General features: G+C 38.5%; 1 protein-coding gene across 9 annotated transcripts in view; it reads right to left on the bottom strand.

Annotated features, from left to right (window-relative positions):
* The window catches only part of LOC131243112 (probable plastid-lipid-associated protein 12, chloroplastic), an 88,790-nt gene extending 69,531 nt beyond the window's left edge, over positions 1-19,259 (bottom strand). For 3 of the 9 annotated variants that reach the window (XM_058242217.1, XM_058242219.1, XM_058242216.1), the window contains exons 1-3: positions 18,929-19,246; positions 17,998-18,051; positions 8,444-8,518 (exon numbers count right to left, since the gene is read on the bottom strand). In XM_058242217.1, coding sequence (XP_058098200.1) covers positions 8,444-8,518; positions 17,998-18,051; positions 18,929-19,177 — 378 coding nt within the window. In that variant the 5' untranslated portion in view covers positions 19,178-19,246. Of the gene's footprint in view, positions 1-8,443; positions 8,519-12,564; positions 12,766-17,997; positions 18,052-18,928 lie in introns of those variants that run through there. The other 6 variants (XM_058242220.1, XM_058242213.1, XM_058242218.1 and 3 more) reach the window with 6 other exon arrangements.
* Between the last annotated feature and the right edge of the window lie 274 nt (positions 19,260-19,533).

Genomic DNA, 19,533 nt, shown 5'->3' with positions numbered 1-19,533 from the left:
TTGGCTTCACCTCGGGGGGTCCCTCTACACTATCATCGGGTGTAACTTCTCTCACTACTTAGGGCCTGTTTGGTTTTCCCAAATAACAGTATATGGGCTGCAATGGGCAATTATGAAATTTCACAAGCGTTTGTTTTTTTAAATGTTTTCGGCTGCAATTAAAGGGCGGCAGCAGATGGAAGGATTTGGCGGTATTACAGTCGCCGAATCCATAAAAAATGCAGGTACTCGAGGATTTCGTTTAACGCCCGGATTTAAGACTGAAAAGGGTATGGTGGTCCGTGGGACACCACTGCACGATCGATACTGACTATAGTCCACTTGAAAGGCTTCTATTTTCGTCTTCATTCTAGAAATTGTCTTCCCAGCGAGACGAGACGGATTCTTTCACTAGTCAGGTATGATCGTCTGGTAGCTAGCCCCGTTTTCAGAAATCCTTTCCAGTTGTTAGATTGCTGCTTCCCCTCCTTGTATGGTGATCTTTTTCCCTTTCAATCTACATGCTAACCATCCTTGTCTCTCTGTTTAACAGACTGTCAAGGTTAGATCTTGCTCGTAGACTGCCAAATACCATCTTCACGGCTGTGTGTTCTGTCGGAAATAGGATAGTTGCCTCAAAGGTATGGGTTCCGATTGCTCTACGGTTTCCGATTATAGTTATTTTCCAGCTTTTAGTGGGTCTTGTGATTTTGTTTATTGGGATGAACTCTCAGAATCTGTCATGTGGGGTCGTACCGTGAATCGGTTTTTCAAATGGTGCAAACTAACATTGGACCTTGGGCTATTTTCTATATGATTTACGTCCACCTCCCTTCATTTTTCCAAATGATTGTGCTCGCTACATCACCAGACCAGCAAATCTCAAACCTGGACCATGAGCCTGCGAGTGGGTGTCATGAGTCATGACCATGGTCCAGATTTTAGTCGAACATATTTTACTGGCATGGATGGCAAAACAGTCGGAGGAGTATGTTGTGCATAGACTCTGGTAATATCCAAAATACATACGTACAACAAGTTGCAGGATATGTGCAAAACCTGTAACCCATGGCCTGTTTAGGGGGCATTCAGCTCTTTCTGTTTGATCCTGCTCAAGTGTGGTGACCTGTTTAGGTGGCATTCGGCTCAATGTTATTGACTATCGTGTCAGCCCCACCGAAAAATGTAGGCCAGACATCATGTGGGGACTCACCTTGGATGTGGGACACTCATCATTAGGACCGATCTTTGATGTGGGTTGTCTATGATGTGGGCAACCCAAACAGGCCCTAAAACTTCAGGAGATTTCCTTGTAAACAACCCAAATGTGCCCCTCCATTTTTAAAATGTGTCACATGAACATGTTCCATATTACCAACTTATAAATACGTAATTTTCGTAAGAGATCCTTTTACCTGTTTGCTGTTCAATATCGTGTGGGGCCAATGCATACATGGATTGATGAATGGAACAAATATATTCTTTGTGCCTGCATAGCTTGAATTGTAGTGCAATATTCGATCCAAAAATGAGACTCACCATCAGTTACTAATCCTAGTACAATAACACACTTCTCAATTCGACTAGCAGTTGTCGTACGCAAAGCATATACAATTCCATCACCATTCCATTCTAGCAATTAATTCTGAATACCGAAATACATATAAATACTCATTGTGAAGGAATACAGTTGATCTGAATGACGTTCTATATATGTTATATATATTGCTTATTCCATTTCTTATATGTTTGATGTTTTTAGTTGCGTTTGTTGCTATAAAGCCTCTAGCATAACTGCTAGTATGAGAGGGTTTTGATGATATGCTCTGTAGGTTTTGTTGTTCTACTACGAATGTTTAAAAACGTATTTTTTGAATATCAATTCATTGTTATATCTGAATAAACAGAGTTACATATGGAACTGGTGCTTGATATTGGAATAGTGGATGCTGACTCAATTTCTCTCGATTTGTTGTACAAGTTAATAATATAACGTGGAAGGACATGGATGGACAGAAGAGGAGATGGCTGCATTTGTAGCTTCAGTTGCAGCAGCAACTACAGTCATTGCAATTGGAGAATTTTGTACAAATCTCTTACTTAGGACACCATCGAGACTTGGTGACAATGAAAGAAGCAAGATAATTACTAGGATAATTAGAGCCGAAGACAATGACTGCCTGGCACAACTCCGAATGAATAAGGATATTTTCTTTCACCTATGCTCGTTTCTCAGGGATAGGAATCTGCTACCGGATGGGAAACATGTAAGTATAGAGGAATAACTTGTCATGTTCCTCCATACAGTAGGGCATAATGTGCGAAACCGTGTCATTGGACATCGCTTTATACGGGCTGGAGAAACAGTAAGCCGATATTTTTCTAAAGCATTGGATGCAATTGTGGGGCTATATCCTGAGCTTGTAAAACTCCTGAGTGCAGATATACCTACAAAGATTCTAGCCACTCCCGATTGGAGCATGTATGTTCAGGTATGGATCATGTTAATCACTAGTATTCAAGAACATCCTTGTCATAAGAGTATGTCTCTTATAATTTCTTTTTCTGATATATCATATTCTAATTAGGATTGTATTGGTGCAATTGATGGAACCCACGTACCCGCTTATGTTTCTACGATGAACAGTGTCACCTATCGTAATCGAAAAGGGGTTCTATCTCAAAACGTAATGGCCGCTTGCACGTTTGATATGAAGTTCGTATACGTGCTTGCCGGATGGGAAGGTTCGGCCTCCGACGCACGCGTCTTACAGAGTGCGTTGACACATTCACACGATCGATTTACAATTCCAGAGGGTACTTAGTGTTTATATATATAATGGAACTTATCTTTTAGTACGTTTGAAATTGAAATTATACATTTATAATTACTCGTAAATATTTGTAGGTAAGTACTACATAGTTAATGCTGGTTATGCGCATTCGCCAGGATTCATGACGCCGTACCGTGGCGTATGGTACCATCTCAATGAATACCGCGCGCGTCGCAAGCCTTGCAACAAGAAAGAACTATTCAACTACAGACATGCTCATACCAGGCCTTTTAATGAGATTTGTTTTTCCTTTATTTAGCTAATGAAGTGAACCTATTTTATCATTTATTGTCGAAACATCTAAAGCCACCGGAAAAGCAACAGTTGAGCTTCCAACCACCAGTATGTGTATCCACTAGAAGAACAATGGTTGAAATCTCGGCAACCATAAGTACCACTGAATTATTCGCCAGTCGTTGGAAGTGTTAATGGTTCACATCCCAGAAATCCTCGAAAGTGGCTACTCACCTCATGTTACTCATCGTCTCCTCACCACACTACTGTTGAATTTTTCTTTTGCTTTTGAATAAATGCTCGCCATACCTTTCAAACTTAAGTTCCTCCTTCTAGAGTACCTTGAACTTTTTTTTCTTCCTTTTTTTTTTTTTTGGGGTGGTTGGGGTTGGTTGTTGTTTAGAGTATATAATACTTACTATAGATTCACGTGTATTTGTTAAGATCTCTAAATACCTCCCACCTCTTATATATATTTCTATTATTGTTAATGAAATAAACAACTTACAGTTTCCACAATGTAGTCTCTTGTGGTTAAACATGCACACACTACCAATGTTTTCCATATCCTTATCGTGTCATGTATCCCACCCTTGGGATACAAATACATATTGGTTATCACATGGGATATATCAGTTGTATCGCATAATGTATCGTTGTTGTTGGGAAACAAGGGGAAACAAAGGATTGTTAAAAAAGACACTAATACACACTTAGAATTTATTTATTTTTAAATCACAAAAACAGGGACGTATAATAGGTTTTCTTTGTATAGGGTCCTAGTCTATGCATTGTCTAACTGAACATGTGCAACTATATTCAAAGTCTATTCATAAAATTTTTAAATATAAGAAGACATATATGGAAACACAAGAATTAAATTCAAAAGCAAAAGAAGTAGAAAACTAGAAATATAACTATGGATTTCGAAAGGAAAAAATATATATATTTTTTTAACATTTTCTACTTAAAAATTTTAAAATTTTCCAAAAAATCCCCAAATTGCCAAGAACATGTCGATCAAGTTATATACATGTTTAATTTCATGTTTGGACAGATTGCAACTGATTTGGGAAATTTTGGAATTTTGGAATTTTTTTTTTCATGCAACTCAGGCCATCTCTCCCAAATCTCGAAATCGAAGCTCCAAAGCCATAATTTTTTCTGCAAAACACGAAGAATCATGGATTTCTTACCATTTGACACTATTTAAAATATATGAAACAGAAATAAAAAAATAAAAAATAAACAAAAAAATTCAAAACTTAAAAATACATACCTTTTAGAATCTAGCCCCAAGAAGCTTCTGATCACAATTTGGGAGAAATTTCGAAGATTTTCTTCCAACAAAATAGAGTGGATAGATTGAAATCACCTTACAATGTATAAGAAGATTTTTTTTGGCAAAAAAACGATTTTTGTGAATTTTTTTAAAGGATTTTCCATACAAACACCATTAGTTTCCTTTTATCCCTTTTGATATCGCACTCAGTATCTATATATCGCACGATACGTTAAGAATTTATAAAGGAGGAGTGTAGATATATCGCATGACATCTCGATTTCCACAATATATTGTGATATCGTGCGATATATTGCACAATACCACGAAAAATGGATATTAAAGCTAGGTACTGTATCGCCCAGCTAGGATAACGGATATGTTGGTGATATCGCAAGATACTAAAAACATTGCACACTACAAACGCCTAGTGGATTGTGTTATTAGGTGGTTAGTTGAAAAGAACAAAGTATTGACCATAGATTATCTTTGAAACCGGATTATGATCATCACGAATGTATGTTCATTATGCCTTAAAGATGCAGAATCAGCCAACCATCTCTTTAATTATTACAAGTTTATATCTATGGTAAGAAGAAGGATGCTTTCCCTATTTAAAGTCCAACGGTTGTTAGGCCTAATCCTATTGAGACTCTATCTCGAATATGATTAGGGGGAGTTCAGACAAAAAGGATGAAAGTTCTACGGTAGTTATCTTTATGTCAATGTTGTGGTCGGTATGGAGAGTGGAATAATAGGACTTCTAACAACTAATCAGACAGGGTTGAAGTGGTCTTCCAAAGAGCAAAGGGGAAGATGATCTTTTGGACCTTCAAAAATATCCAATTTAAGGGATGCAACTAGGATGATTTTGTGGGTGTTCTTGGGAATCGTGATTCTTTGTGGGATGTGGCTGAATTAGGATGATTTGTCATTCTCCATCTCTCTAGCTTGGTAGTTTTGTTTGTTTTTCTCAATAATATTTTCATTGCCATTAAAAAAAAAAAAAAAGAGTGGAATTGTCAAATCACACCAAGAAACAAATTCCCTCAAAAATTTTGACCCAAAATGATTTTTTCTTGATTTCTTTAATTTCCTGCGATGCAAATTGTTGTTGATACTTAAGAAATATCACAAGTATCGATTAATACAACTTTAATTCATAAAATGGGCTTGCAGATATATCAGAATATATTAGCATGTATCGATAATAACGTCGATGACACGATGTATTTTTTTGCATTCCCTTTAGATATCATATCACTGACCTGTGATGCTGATAATATTGGCTCATATACTAATCGATACCATCAATAATAGAACACTGACTTTAAGAAGATTGTCTATTTTTTTGTTCAACGATCCCATTTTGTTGAGGAGAATAAGAGTATTGAGTATCGGGACCTGATTGCATGTTCTTGCAAATATGAGAAAATCCCCTTAATCCATGTTCTCTAGTATAATCGGATTATAAACATTCGATGGAAGATTTAAATTGAGTTAGCACTATTTTGTGAATATCTTGAAGACAGGATTTCAAGACATGAAAACAACTTGAGTTTGCGTTCGAGGGGACTTAGGAGTGCATTCAAGGGACTCAGGTATTGCATTCAAGGGAACTTGTAGTACTAAGCGGTAATGCGATGAGGGGAATAAGGCTTAGATGGTTTGGTCATGTGCAATGGAGACCAAGAACCGCACTGGTTAGAAGGACTGAGTTGGTACAAGTTGGTCTAAAAAGGAAAAGGGAAAGCCCATAAGGACATGGATGGAGGTGGAGTAAGTTGGTACAAGATGAAAGCTCTAAAAGGGCGAGGGGAAGGCCCAAAAGGATGTGGATGGAGCTAATAAGAAAAGACTGACCTATGGTCCAATTGAAGGTCTAGCCCTTGAAAGAGTGGAATGGAGGAATAGGATTCATGTAGCCAACCCCAATTGATTGGGATAAGGCTTGGATGATAACGATGATAGAAATATCTTGAGCTAGCACCATTTTATTCTCATTACCTTTCAAAAAACTGAATATATACATGTATAGAACTTCACACTTTGATTTCAAAAGATAAATCAAGCAAGAGTAATCACCAATAAATGAACTATTTATATCCATGAACCAAGACAATAGGAGCTGGCCCCCAGACATCAATATGAACTGATTAAAAGGAGTTCAGCTCCCAGTTTAACTCAAAGGAAAGACTATACAAGTACGTTTTTCCAGCTCATGAGTTTCACTTGACAATTTAAAGACACAAACATACTGCAATTGTGGTGGAAGAACATGCCAAATAATGGAGAATGGAGCTTGTCCATGCAACAAGTTAATATCTAATTTGCTATGGGAGGATAGCAACACCTGCCTTGAAGCTTTTGTTACCTCTTAAAGTTATTACCTTTAAGATACCAAAATATTACACCATGTTCCAAGTCTAACCCTTATTTCTCCATTGTTAAAAGAAAAGAAGATGTTCTTGCATGGGAACCTTTAGTCGACCGAGATAGAAAAGATACAAGAGAAAAGACAAAGATGCCCTTGTAAGAATAAGAAAATGCAAGATTTCTCATGGGATGCTCTTAACAGAAGGGAAATCATCCCTTCATATGCAAGATGCTAGAGACTTTACATCAAGAGATGCAAAATCTTTGTCAATGGATCTTAGAGATCTAGCTATATTTTTTCATGTTAGTTATATATTGAAGGCTATATTAAACATCATAACTAGTTGATGAGGACATCCAAGCACCATACCAAAGGAGGGTTGAGCCAGTCTCCTAGTGGCTAGACAACCATTACATGGGGCCCACTTGGCCCAATTCACATTCCTAACCACGTTGAAGACCCCACGTGCATGTTTGTGCATCTTTGAAGACCCCACACTAGGAAGATCATGTGGGCTGCATATAGGAGCTTGATGGACACGATGATCAGACCATTAGATCATCATCATTGGACATCTTGATTGTAGACCCCCATGTGACACAAAATAGTTTAGTTGTTTAGATTATTTACATGCTTCATTATTTTTGGTATAGCTTATATTTGTGTTGACATTAGGGAGTTAGGAACAACTTTTAATTTATTAAGCGTCTTTTTGTAAAAGGTCTTTTCTTATACTATAAAAGAAAAAGATGAGTGTGTGAAGCCCTAATAACATTATTTTGAAAGATAAAAAAATAATACTAAATTCTATGTGTTTTCTATCTTCATGTGATTAAAAGAATACTCCATGTGATTTGGAGCTTGGGTGTGGTGTGATTTCATTCCCCATTCAACGAAGGAGCGAGGCTTCCATCTATCATATTCCTTCTCTCTTCCTTTCTATCCAAAAGAGGTATTTTCTGAAAAATTTCATCTCTCTTCTTCCTTTCCTATCCAAAACCATCCAAATCATCATTTTCTTCAACTTTTCATCATCCAACTTCAACCCCAACCGAAATTAACCATTGAGGACCCCAAAATCCCTAACTTCCCTTCATCCAAAACCTTAATTCCCCTCTACCAATACCTAAATCCATCAACCCCCTTAAACAATTCACCCAATTTATGCCTAATTTCATCTTTTTCCCAAATTCTAAAAAACCCTAATTCCAAATTTTCCAATTCTCATGAACCATAATTTTCTAAATTTGGGATTTTTCCCTTCCTAACCCTAATCATAGAACCTACAAGTCAGTCCCTTGAGTGTGGAATGTGCCTATGCTAAATTGGAAGTTCTATCCTTCCATCGGGCCTAATTTTAATTGATTTATGTGATTTCTAAGCATGCGAGCATGTGATTTAGGTTGAATCAGATTTATTTCCTATTAGTTACTCCTAATTACATGTTGGGTTAGATTCTTTTGTTAATTAAATTACTTTATGGACTCTTTCATAATCTCCATGTTGCATACTAGGATTAAATCATGTGTCTTGCATCACTAGTTCAACAAAAACAACTAAATATTCCATAAAATAATGCATAACCCTAGAAAGTGTTGAAGTTGCATAAAGTCAAAACAAGGTGCAAGCCTCAAATTGGCCACAAACACATTCTTTGGAAGTCACCTAAACGGTAAAAATTATATCAAACACGATCAAGAATGACATTTCACACTTAAAGAACAAACAAGAACTTACTTGAATTGGAGATGCTGTTCCAGGTCTTGTAGTGAATATAAGTTGCCAGCGACCTTCAATTAAAGTAGAACTTGTCTGTAGTATATGAAAAATAGAGACCATTAAAAAGCTTTAACCTATAAAGACTCAAGACTGTTGGTAATTTCTTCAATGGGTATTATACAAAAGCATATACATGAACAGAAGTTATGTCATATCCATGAACATTAGTTATGCCTTATCCATGAACATAAGTTATGTCTATGTCTTGTGCATAATGAACAAAAACAAGGGTGTAAGATTGAAAACAGTCGAAAGCAGTGATTGGAGATTAACATATAAATAACCAACTCATTATCAAAGAACCACTCCAAGGAAATAAAGCAGTTAAAATGAATAATTCGCTTGGCAGTAGATTGAAAAGCACTGAATTCCAACATCAAATACGAAAACACAACCACACAAATAGCTTGCTTTCTTACATTGCTAAAACTTCACCCAAAGTTTTTAACTGATAAGAAAACTGAAAACATGTTATTTCAATTGAAAATTTTCAGATGGACATTGAAGACTCCGAAATATGTTATATATGAAACAGGAAGTCAGATTGATGTATTGTAAATCAAGTCTTTGACCATGATAAGATCCACATACAATTAATAAAATGCATAGAAGGTTAACAAGCCTCACATTTAACTGGAATAAAGAGCCTGCGACCCTATGGCTCATTGGTAGACTCACAAGAGTTTCAATGCAAGGTCATGGATTCGAGCACCCATTGTGGTGTGAGTGCTTGGGTGTGTGTGGGGTGCATGAGTGCATGTGGGAAAAAAACTGGAATAAAGAAACTATCGGATTCTCATTCAACCAAGAAATGCATGAATCATAAATGATAGGAGTCCAATTCATTTTATTTCAGTTGCATGATTTCAAAATGCATCGAAGACTCCATGAAATGTGAATATAAAAAAACAAATCAGATTATAGTCAAAACCATGCCAAATTTCACATCCAACAAGTATAAATGAAAGGTTAGAAGGCCTCGCAAGAATAAAGAAGATTATTAGAGTTCAAACTCTCAATAAACAAACCCAATAAAGTGTGAACCCAATAATCTAAAATATGTTTGTCAAAGTTAATAGTTCTCATCTAAGTAAAAAGAACAACTATGATATTTATTTCTGCCAGAAGCGACTACCTAATCACCTCCCCCTTTTACTCCCTAATTTTTTAGACAATGAGATGTCTGTTGTGCACCTTCACCCTTAAAAAGTCTTCAAAATTACCAACAAACCCAGCCCAATGTCCTAGGGGTTGTGTCATGTCCCTATGCACCAAAAATCCTATGGGTTGTGCCAGGTAGAGCTGTACACGAACCAAGTTAGCTCGGTTAACTCGCTCGACTTGACTCAAAAAAGCTCGATTTGACTCAGTTCGAGACCGAGTCGAGCTGATTTTTGGAGGTCAAAAAAATTTTGAGCCGAGTTTGAGCTTGTCCGAGCTCAAATCGACTCAAATCGAACCTCAACTCGAATCGAACTCGGATCGAACAGTTCGGTGACACGATTATTTTGATATTGATGTTGCTCACCAAGTCTTTGATGAAATGACTCAACGAAGTGTTGTTTCGGGTGCACACATTCTTTGCAAGATCAACGGGTGGCGAGGAAGGTATGGATATGAAACAAATCACTACAAAAAAAAAAAAAAAACATTACATGATAAAAATACCCTTGTATCTTGATTTTGATGCTGCCTACTGAGTGTTTGAAATACTTATAAATTGTTGTTGTTGTTTTGCGTACTGTGAGAAATTGAAGGTGCACTCCATATGTTTGAGAAAATGCTGCACAGGCTTGAACTCGACTTGAACTGGCCCGAGCTGCTTACCGAACCGAGCCGAGCTAGCCAGTCAAGCTCGAAGACCGAGCCGAGCCGAGTTCAAGCTAGGGACAGCTAGTGGTCAAGCAGAATACAACTTTAGTGCCAGGTGTCTCTATGTACCTGTACCTGCTAACTACCCCAAAGTAACCAAAAGCCCTCTCTCAACTCTATAAATAAGACTTTTTACTTCAAAGCAAAGGGACTTCGGACTCTCAACCTCTTCCTACTCCCTCCCTTCTCCCTCCCCTTGCTTTTAGGCAAGGACTCAGAAAACCCCCAATCCTCTAGAACATATACTGTGTGAGGAAGGAGAAGAGTAGCAATTAAGCTTCAAGAAAAAAGAGAGCCAAGCATCTGAGACCCCTCCAATCTTCACCAGAGATCGGCAAGGGTGTGTGCCTTGGCCTACTGGGTCTTGAGAAATGGCTCCCAAACTATTGTTGGTACAAAGCTTGGAGAGTTATTTCCTACTGGGATCTCTAGAACCAAGGCCCTTCCTAGAAAATATGGATCATCTCAAGTTGGAGGCTACATTTTCTTTTATCATTATTGCTTTTACATTCCCTTTTATTGTTGTCATTTTTTATTTTAATTGGAGAAAGGATATTTTTCCTAGAGCTCTAATTCAAGAACTTTGATTCCCATAAAATAAAGACCATACAAACATAAGGGCAGAGAAGGTGCCTAGCGCCTTTCTTCTTTGTAACTGAGGTCCTTACTCGAATCTTTGGAAAGCTAGACCATATTGGAGTAATTCAAACAAAATCATCATCCTAAACCCATCATCCTAAACCCTTAGGCTAAGGATTCTAGCTTTTCGTAGACTGAGATTTTTGGATAGTGGTGACTCCTTTATTTTTGCCAAATTCCGCTAGTGTGTTTATTGGTCTGTTCCACATGAAAAAAAAAAAAGAAGTGATGTTGATTTCTGCATTTGTAGCTTTCACACTTCATTTTATTGTTGCATCGCCTCTTCCTATTACTATTTGGATGTTTTCCTTTTAAGTCCCTTTTTACAAGGCCATCAATCCAAGGTTTCTCAGAATAAGACACCTGGGTAGCATTTGCATGTGAAGAGAGCCCTCTCTTTTCTCGCTATTGAGCTTTTACGGCCAACATCATGGGCAACTCTTGCATATTCATTATCCTGTGTGACATGTTTATGGCCTCGAGAACTGGTTCCCATGAATCCATTAAGTTATGTAGAACAATTAATACTTGCATTTTGCCACTAGTTTGTATACAGCCAGTGATTTGGTGAACATGCTCGATTATTGATTATGACTTTCATCCTATGGAGAGGATTAGGTGTTACCCGAGTAACACCGACAAAGGTGTTACCCCAGACGTGGCGGCCTATCATTGGCATGCATACGCCTGTCAGAGAAGGGTTGAGTACGTACTCGACCCGTGAAAGTTAATGTGCCCACTCTAACAGCTTCTGCACAAGAATGAAAGGGTGCCACATTGGGCTAACACCTTAGTCGGTGTTGCCCAGGGACCACCTAATCTGCTCCCTTCATCCTACTAGATGTGTCAGAATGTAAGGCTTGATACATCGGGTACCCAAATATCCCTTGATCATCTAAGATAGCTGCTATAGGTGATGGGTAAAATGAGCTCAAACCGTAGGATAAAATGCACACTTGCTTTTTCAATGGTTGTGATGCAGCTAGATCAGGGTGCATGAACCCTTATTTTGATGCATCTGGAATTCAAGAGAAAGTGCAACTTTAATTGCTGATATACTAATTTGTTAGTCTCCTTTTTACCAAGTTAAGGGAGGAAAAATCTTTGGAGTCACATGGCTACTTTCTATTGGTTATTGTAATCATGCAACTAATATTCTGGATTTTGGGGCATATTAATTGCTAACTTCATTTGTAATGGTGGTTTTATATAAGCCATATCTCATAGCAATGAAATCATTGAAATCACTTTGTGAGAAAAGCCACTCCTCCATCATCATTTATTTTGCTATGTCAATGGTAGTAGAGCACAAATCTCTATCATCATTTAACACGAGACTATATTATGTACATTGTATCTTGTTTATTTCCATTGAGAATAATAGGAATATATGGAAGAGGTGAGAGATCTGTAGAGATCTTAACAAAAAAGGAAATATTCCAATCTAGTGAAATTACCCTAATCTACCCTAACATCCCCCCTCAAACCCAAGGTGCTCTAAGAGTAACTTGCGTTTGAAAGCTATGGTTAACATTTATTCAAAAGCAAAACAAAAATTCAAAGGTAACCTGGCGACGAAACGATGAGTGGCGTGAAGAGAGCATGGACTTTGATGACTGCTAGGATGTGAACCATTAGCACTTCCAGCAATTGGCGAATGATCCGGTGGCACTTTTGGTGGCCGAGATTTCAACCATTGCTCTTCTAGTGGCTACACACTTCCATTGCCTATGAGTTCAACCGTTGCTCTTGTGGTGGCTCTAGATACTCTAATAGCAAAGAAAAAATAGTTTCGACCATAGGGCAGACATGGTAACAAGGCCCAATCCAAAAGCATGTCATAATAACAAGTCCAGTCCAAACGCTCGGCACAATAACAAGTCCGGTCCAAAAGCCCGGTATGAACAAAAAACACATCTTGTCGAAGGACCTAGTATGACGAGGATATGTAGTCGAAGGTGTATAGATGAGATGATTGATCAAGGCTCATAAGGCAAAGGAGATGAGGCAAGTTCACTACTGAAAATGTTCTTCTAAAGCGCCGAAATTGATACACCCAAGGACCACCAAGCTAATACACTACTAAAAAAACACTCTAGTTAAGAGTTTTGAATGTGCATTAATTGTATGCATCCATGGAGCGCTAAACATCTAGGAGAGTACACTTAACACTGCATTTAAAATGCACCAAGAAACAAAGAAAGCTTAAGGGGTAACACACCCCTTCTTAAATACGAAGCCTTTTGCCCTGGGGGGGGGGGGGGATGAAAGGGTGGGGATAGTAGATCTTGTGGCGGATCTAGCAGCAGCAAATGGCAATTTCAATGATGCTAGAGGACGTAGATGACAAAGATGTCGATGGCTATTAGAAGAGTGATAATGATTATGGACTATGTCTAGATCTTGTAATGTTGTTGATGGGTTTCTGACGGACTGTGGAAAATGAAGATTAGGGGTGTCTACCAAAGAAGAAGTAGATGACGGTTGCTGGATTTTTTTTCTTTGTTTCTTTGCTTTTTTTATTTTTTTATTTTTAAAATGGTGGTTCTAGAGAAGGTCACCAAATCTAATGGTGGTTGCGAGCGGGGATGGTGCAATTGCAACTTTGAAGTATAGGTCAATGTTTTAAATATCAACGATATCGGCCGATATATCCCACGATATATCTTGTATCCCACCCATGCGATATGAAACACACAAGTAGTGGGATATATTCCACATGTTCGATCCAGTGAGCATTTTCGATTTTCGATCCTTTTTTATATATAAATCATGTTAAATCAATGTCAAATTGTTACAAAACCATGATTTTTCATGTTTTGTATGAAAAATCATGGATTGGGAGCTTTGATTTCGAGATTTGGAGGAGATAAGATGAGTTGCAGGAAAAAAAAAATATTTTAAATTAAATTTCTCAATTTCTCGCAAATCGGTTGCAATCTTTGTGTACGAACATAAAATCAAACATGTATGTAACCTGATCTAGTGATCCTTCTTTTGCTTTTGAATGTATTGCTTGTGTTTTTACACATCTTCTTATATTTATAAATTATATGAATAGCTTTTTAATATACTTGCATCAATTCAGTTAAACAACGCGTAGATTAGGACCTCATAAAAGGAAAACCTATTATGGATACTTGTTTTGTATAATATTTTGATTTAGAAGTGTCTATTATTGTCTTTTTTAACAATCACTTAAGTTTCATTGAAAAATTCGACCAATTTCCCAATGTTTCCCCATGTTTCCAACAACAACGATACTTTATTCTTCCAAACATCTACCTTATGTGTATAGAGAGTGCAGAATCAATCAATCATCTTTTTATTCATTGTTCTTTGGCACGGAAGATATGGGGGGTACTTCCTAAGGCCGTCCAATATGCATTGGGTGATGCCAATTTTGGTGGAAGCCCTTTTGTGGGCATGGCATGGGAGGAATGGAGGGAAAGATGCCACAGTGGAGTGGAGGATTTCTCGTTATGGCCATTCTTTAGGCAATCTGGAAAGAACGTATTGGGCAGTGTTTTAGGAATGAGCTCTCCTCAGTTGAAAGGGAGGTGAGCATTATCAAGGGATATTTCTTTGATTGGGTTTCTGTTGTTTAAGGTTCGGAGATAGCTTTTCCCTTGCTTGTTTCTTCATTTTTTTGCTTGTATTCTTTCTTGCCTTTGGTGAGTGTTTTTATAAAATTATTTGTTACCTCTCAAAAAAAAAAAAAAAAAAAAAAAAAAACGTGATAGAACCAATATATCCCATGCGATAATTGATACATATCCATATCCCAAGGGTGCAATACGTAACACGATACCAATATTTCGAACACTGGTATAGGTTGTATTATTTTGCGCGCTTTACGTGCTTCTCTAATTAATTGATGTTATCTCTCTCTAAAAAAATGGTGCAGTTGCAACTGAGGAAAGTGGTAGGCTTTAGATGTGGGTAGACGTAATAGTAGACATGAGCAATGAACTGGGTGAATGTGTTGAACGAATGGTGTAGATCTGTCGTTGTTTAGATCAATGGAGATAATTCAAAAGTCACTACACAGAATCGGGTTACGGGAGGGGATGATGGTTGGAACTGGGGCTGTGGTGATGGTCAGATCGGAAACTGAGAGGGATGTCAGTGATTGTAGATGTGAGGCTTGCAATCACTGAGAAAAGATGATGATAGATCTCGTGAGATCTAGGATGCAGGGGCATTGGTGGATTCAATTGGGTGGGCGTTGAAGATGAGTGATGTTACCGGGGATGGAATGTGGGTCTTAACGGCAACAGATTGGAGACAATGGTAGTCAACGATCTGCTGCAGTTAGTGATGGATCCGACAATTGCGCAGATCAAAGGTGATGGACACAAGATGGGCCGGCAGCATGGTTACAAGCAAAAGGTCACCAAATCTGGTCGATAATGGATGGTGATGGAGGGTTGTAGCGGCAGGATTGCAGACGGACAGAGATACCACCAAACGGAGATGATAGACACTGTGCACAAATAGACAAAGTTGGGTTTGGGCACTAAAAGCAACTGGATTCCAGATATGGGATCTCCCGTATGGAAACGGATGGTGGTGGGGACCTGGTAGATCAGAACCGTAGCCTTGATATCATGTTAAACCACAATATATCTATATATATATATATATGAGGTCGACCTCATGGGAACTTCCCATGAGGTCGAGCTGTGTGGGACCCACCGTGATGTGTGTTGAACATCAACACCGTGCATTGTATGGGTCCCTTTTAGGTTATGGGACATCCCAAAAATCAACTGTATATGAAACTTAGGTGGGGCATACCATCTAAAAATATGTGAAGACATGCCTAAAACATATAAAAGCACTTTGTGGAGCCCACTTGAGTTTTGGATGCAGCTCAAAAATGGTCTGACCCCTCATCCAAGTGGGACACACACAATGAATCGGCTGGATCTGTGAACCACATCTCTATGGACCCAATAAATTATTATGAATGTTTTAATGGGAAGGTAACCCCTCTCAACTATTGTATGTGGTGTGTCCCACCCAAGTCTTGGATTCACTTGATTTTAAGCCTGTGGCCCACCATGGAATGGTGCATCTAACTGCACGGTGTTGATGTTAGACCCACATCATGGGGGGGGGCCCACACAATACACACGCACACACACATATATACATAGATAGATAGATAGATAGATAGATAGATAGATAGAGAGAGAGAGAGAGAGAGAGAGAGAGAGAGAGAGAATAGGTGAGAGATTTCTAGAGATCTTAATAGACACACATCTTAACAAAAAAGGAAATATTCTAATATGGTAAGATTACCCTAATCTACTCTAATATAATCCGTACTTCCCAAATCTCAGATAATGTCACTATCCAATTTCAAGCAACACTTGTGACAATACACCAAGTTGCAGTGCATGCATCTTCCCCTTCCGCCTACTCTATCCTGTGTCTCAAGAAAATCCGATTCTGGCTTCACTTATTGTTGGCTGCAACACCACGTGTTGTCATTTCAGCATTGCTACAGAGCCGCTATCATCATCACCTATTCCCAATGCCAAACCCAGGGACGCATTCTATCTAGCATCACCTCCTCCTCCAATCCCATCATCTCTTGAGGCTGAATCTGCACAGACCAAAACTTTATAGCAGATGGCAGTCAATATTATCTACCCCTTGACCAGTTTTCAGCAGCCGTACTCTGATGAACATTAGATCAGCCCATTCTTCTTTGGTTCTGCTCCATCAATCGCCACCCATCACAATAATCTCTGGCTGAACAAACCCCATCACCCAACATAGAAATTTCAAGCACGGCAGCACCTACACCCACATTTTTGTGCAGTTGTTCAAAGGGCTAGAGTGGTCTACTACAGAGAAGAAAGAGGCGTGAATCCCCCCCCCCCCCCTGATTTCTCATTTTTCTATTTTGATGCTCCAAGAGAGCACCGCTACTATTGCAATCTCAGGTTTCACAAGAATCAATCTGCCAACACCAACTTGGGCCATAGAACTCTCTATCGTCTTATTCATATTGGTTTTGGTGGGGTCCGAAACAAGTCCAATACCATATACACAAAAAAGGGCCAACTAGTTTCTGACTCGGAACAAGTCTTACCGAATTTGGGTAGTGATAAGTCAGGTGAGTCGTAAAATAGAGAGAGAGAGAGAGAGAGAGAGAGAGAGAGAGAGAGAGAGAGAGATGAAAAAGAAAAGTGGAGAACAGTCTGGTCGCACACTTGCCATGCTGACCACACATGTGGTCGCATGTGTTTGGCTGCTAAATGCATGTGGCTATTTACATCCTAAAAAATGAAAAGATAAGATAAGAGAGACCTAAAGCAAGATGCATCCCCAACTTATAAGGATGGGAAAGAGAGCTTCCTTAGGAAGTTAACTCTCTCAAGCCATGTCTATAAGATACAAACATAGAGATGTTTCCATGTTGTGGAGACTCTTCAACCATATACGTGGCATTGTACATCTATCCAAACCATCCAAAATCATTGACCCACTGTGCGTGGAGCATAACTGATAATTTGTACAGAGAAGGTAATATTAATCATCTAACTTTTATATGTTTTTCTTCTTTTTTAGGTTGTTTATGATTTTCCTAAATTTCTTTGTTTACTTTCATAATTATTTTTTTCATTTTTCAAGTTTTTGGGCAACTCATCCCTTACTGGATGACGCGTACCAGCATCGACAATACAACCCGTTCTAATACCCGAACAAGTCACACTCCCTACCTAGTACTAAACCCCAATCCAATGATGCACGGGCCCCTAATGAAAAGCAAGCAAAGTCAGTCATGGAAGGGTAGTTTATAAAGTAAACTGCTAAGTGCGAAGTGCCCACATACATGAAGGAAATGCTCAATTAGTTAACTGCACAAAATGGCACGGAACCTATCGATACGTGATTACCAACACCAATCCCATGTCAACACAAATTTTTAAAAAAAAATCATCAAAATGAAAAAGGCTATTCTTGGTAATGTAAAATCAACTCACGGGATCTGGTACGCCTTTCAAATCTTCTAGCGTTTTCACAGCACTTTCAACATCCTAGGAATCTCAAACATCAATATATTAGTAAAAAGGAGTAGGAAGTAGACAAAGCAGAACTGAACTGAGGGCTTGTTTGAATTACATCAGTAATGTACTGTAAAAGCGCCATCATTACAACACGTAATTCAGCAGTCAAATGTAGATGTAATAGGAGACTGCCAAAGGAATTTGTAATCATTATGATTTTACATTGTGTTGCAGTGGAAATCTCCTACCGAAACACATTAATCAGTGTATTTTTCTCTATGAGTTGGCATTGAAGTAATGTATAAGTATCATCATTACGATTTTACCATGCCTACCCAAATAATTTGAAATCATTGCACTTTTACAGAATACATTACTTATGTAATTCGCAATCCAAACAGGCCCTAAATGCATTTTTCATTTGACCATTGAAAGCACCAGTAGCCCGCCTTTCAGCAATCCAGACCGTTCATCAAACAGGCCCGCGATGAATGCATTACATATTGACAATCTCCCCAACAGAAAATATTGCCAATGTGACCGGTGAATATTTTCTTATTTAATGTGGACCATTGGCTAAACCTCCCATTTAGAGCCCACCGATCCAACAGTTAAGTTAATACTTGGAGGAGATCCTAAGGGCATGGTCCATACATAACAAGGCCCACCAGATAAATGGTCTAGATCACCGAAAAGGTGGCAGAACAAAACAAATGCTTTTTAAAAAAAAAAAAAAATCAAGCATGATAGGGCAAAAAAAACAAAAACAAAAAACAAAACTCTTTTATTGCATTAAATCCACTTGAATTAACCGAATTGTCATTCAAAATCCCAAAATCGAATCACATACACACACACACACAGAGAAATTACAAAAATAAGAAAATTAAAAAAAAAAAAATCAAACCTTGAGTTGCTCGGGAGAAGCCTTACGACCTCTTCCTTGAATTCCTAGAAGACGTTCCAAGAGAACCTTTTCCGGTTCGCTAAAGGAAATCTGTTGTTCGTCGATGAAAGACGATGACGAGGACGAAGAAAGACGGACAGTAAATGGCTTTTCCGTTCGACAGGATTCGAAGATTTTAGGGAATTTCGATCGGTTTGGGGGAGAGAATGGCGTCGATCGCAACCCTAATTTTGCAATTTCGACGGCCATTCGAGCTGAGTAACTGACCCCAGTGTGTGGCTTCAACCGTTTCGGGTGCTTGTTAAAGGGTGATGGCACTCAGATAACTTGGCTACCAATGCCACGTGAATGCATCACACTGGAAACGGATTGGCTACTCCCCCTGACACCAGCCCCGTAGCTGGTGGTCGGTGCCCTGTGGGCCCACCATGATGTATGTGTTTCATCCATTCCGTTCATCTATTTTTCTAGATCAATTTATGGTAATATACAACCAATGAGGTATATTCCTGTCTCAAGTGGACCATATTACAGGAAACTGTGTTGAATGAACTTCGACCGTTAAAAACTTTTTGGGGGCCATAAAAGTATTGGATCAAGTTGAT

Source organism: Magnolia sinica, chromosome 4, assembly GCF_029962835.1.
Source record: "Magnolia sinica isolate HGM2019 chromosome 4, MsV1, whole genome shotgun sequence".
Lineage (NCBI taxonomy): Eukaryota > Viridiplantae > Streptophyta > Magnoliopsida > Magnoliales > Magnoliaceae > Magnolia > Magnolia sinica.
This window is presented reverse-complemented; position numbering and strand designations above follow the sequence as displayed.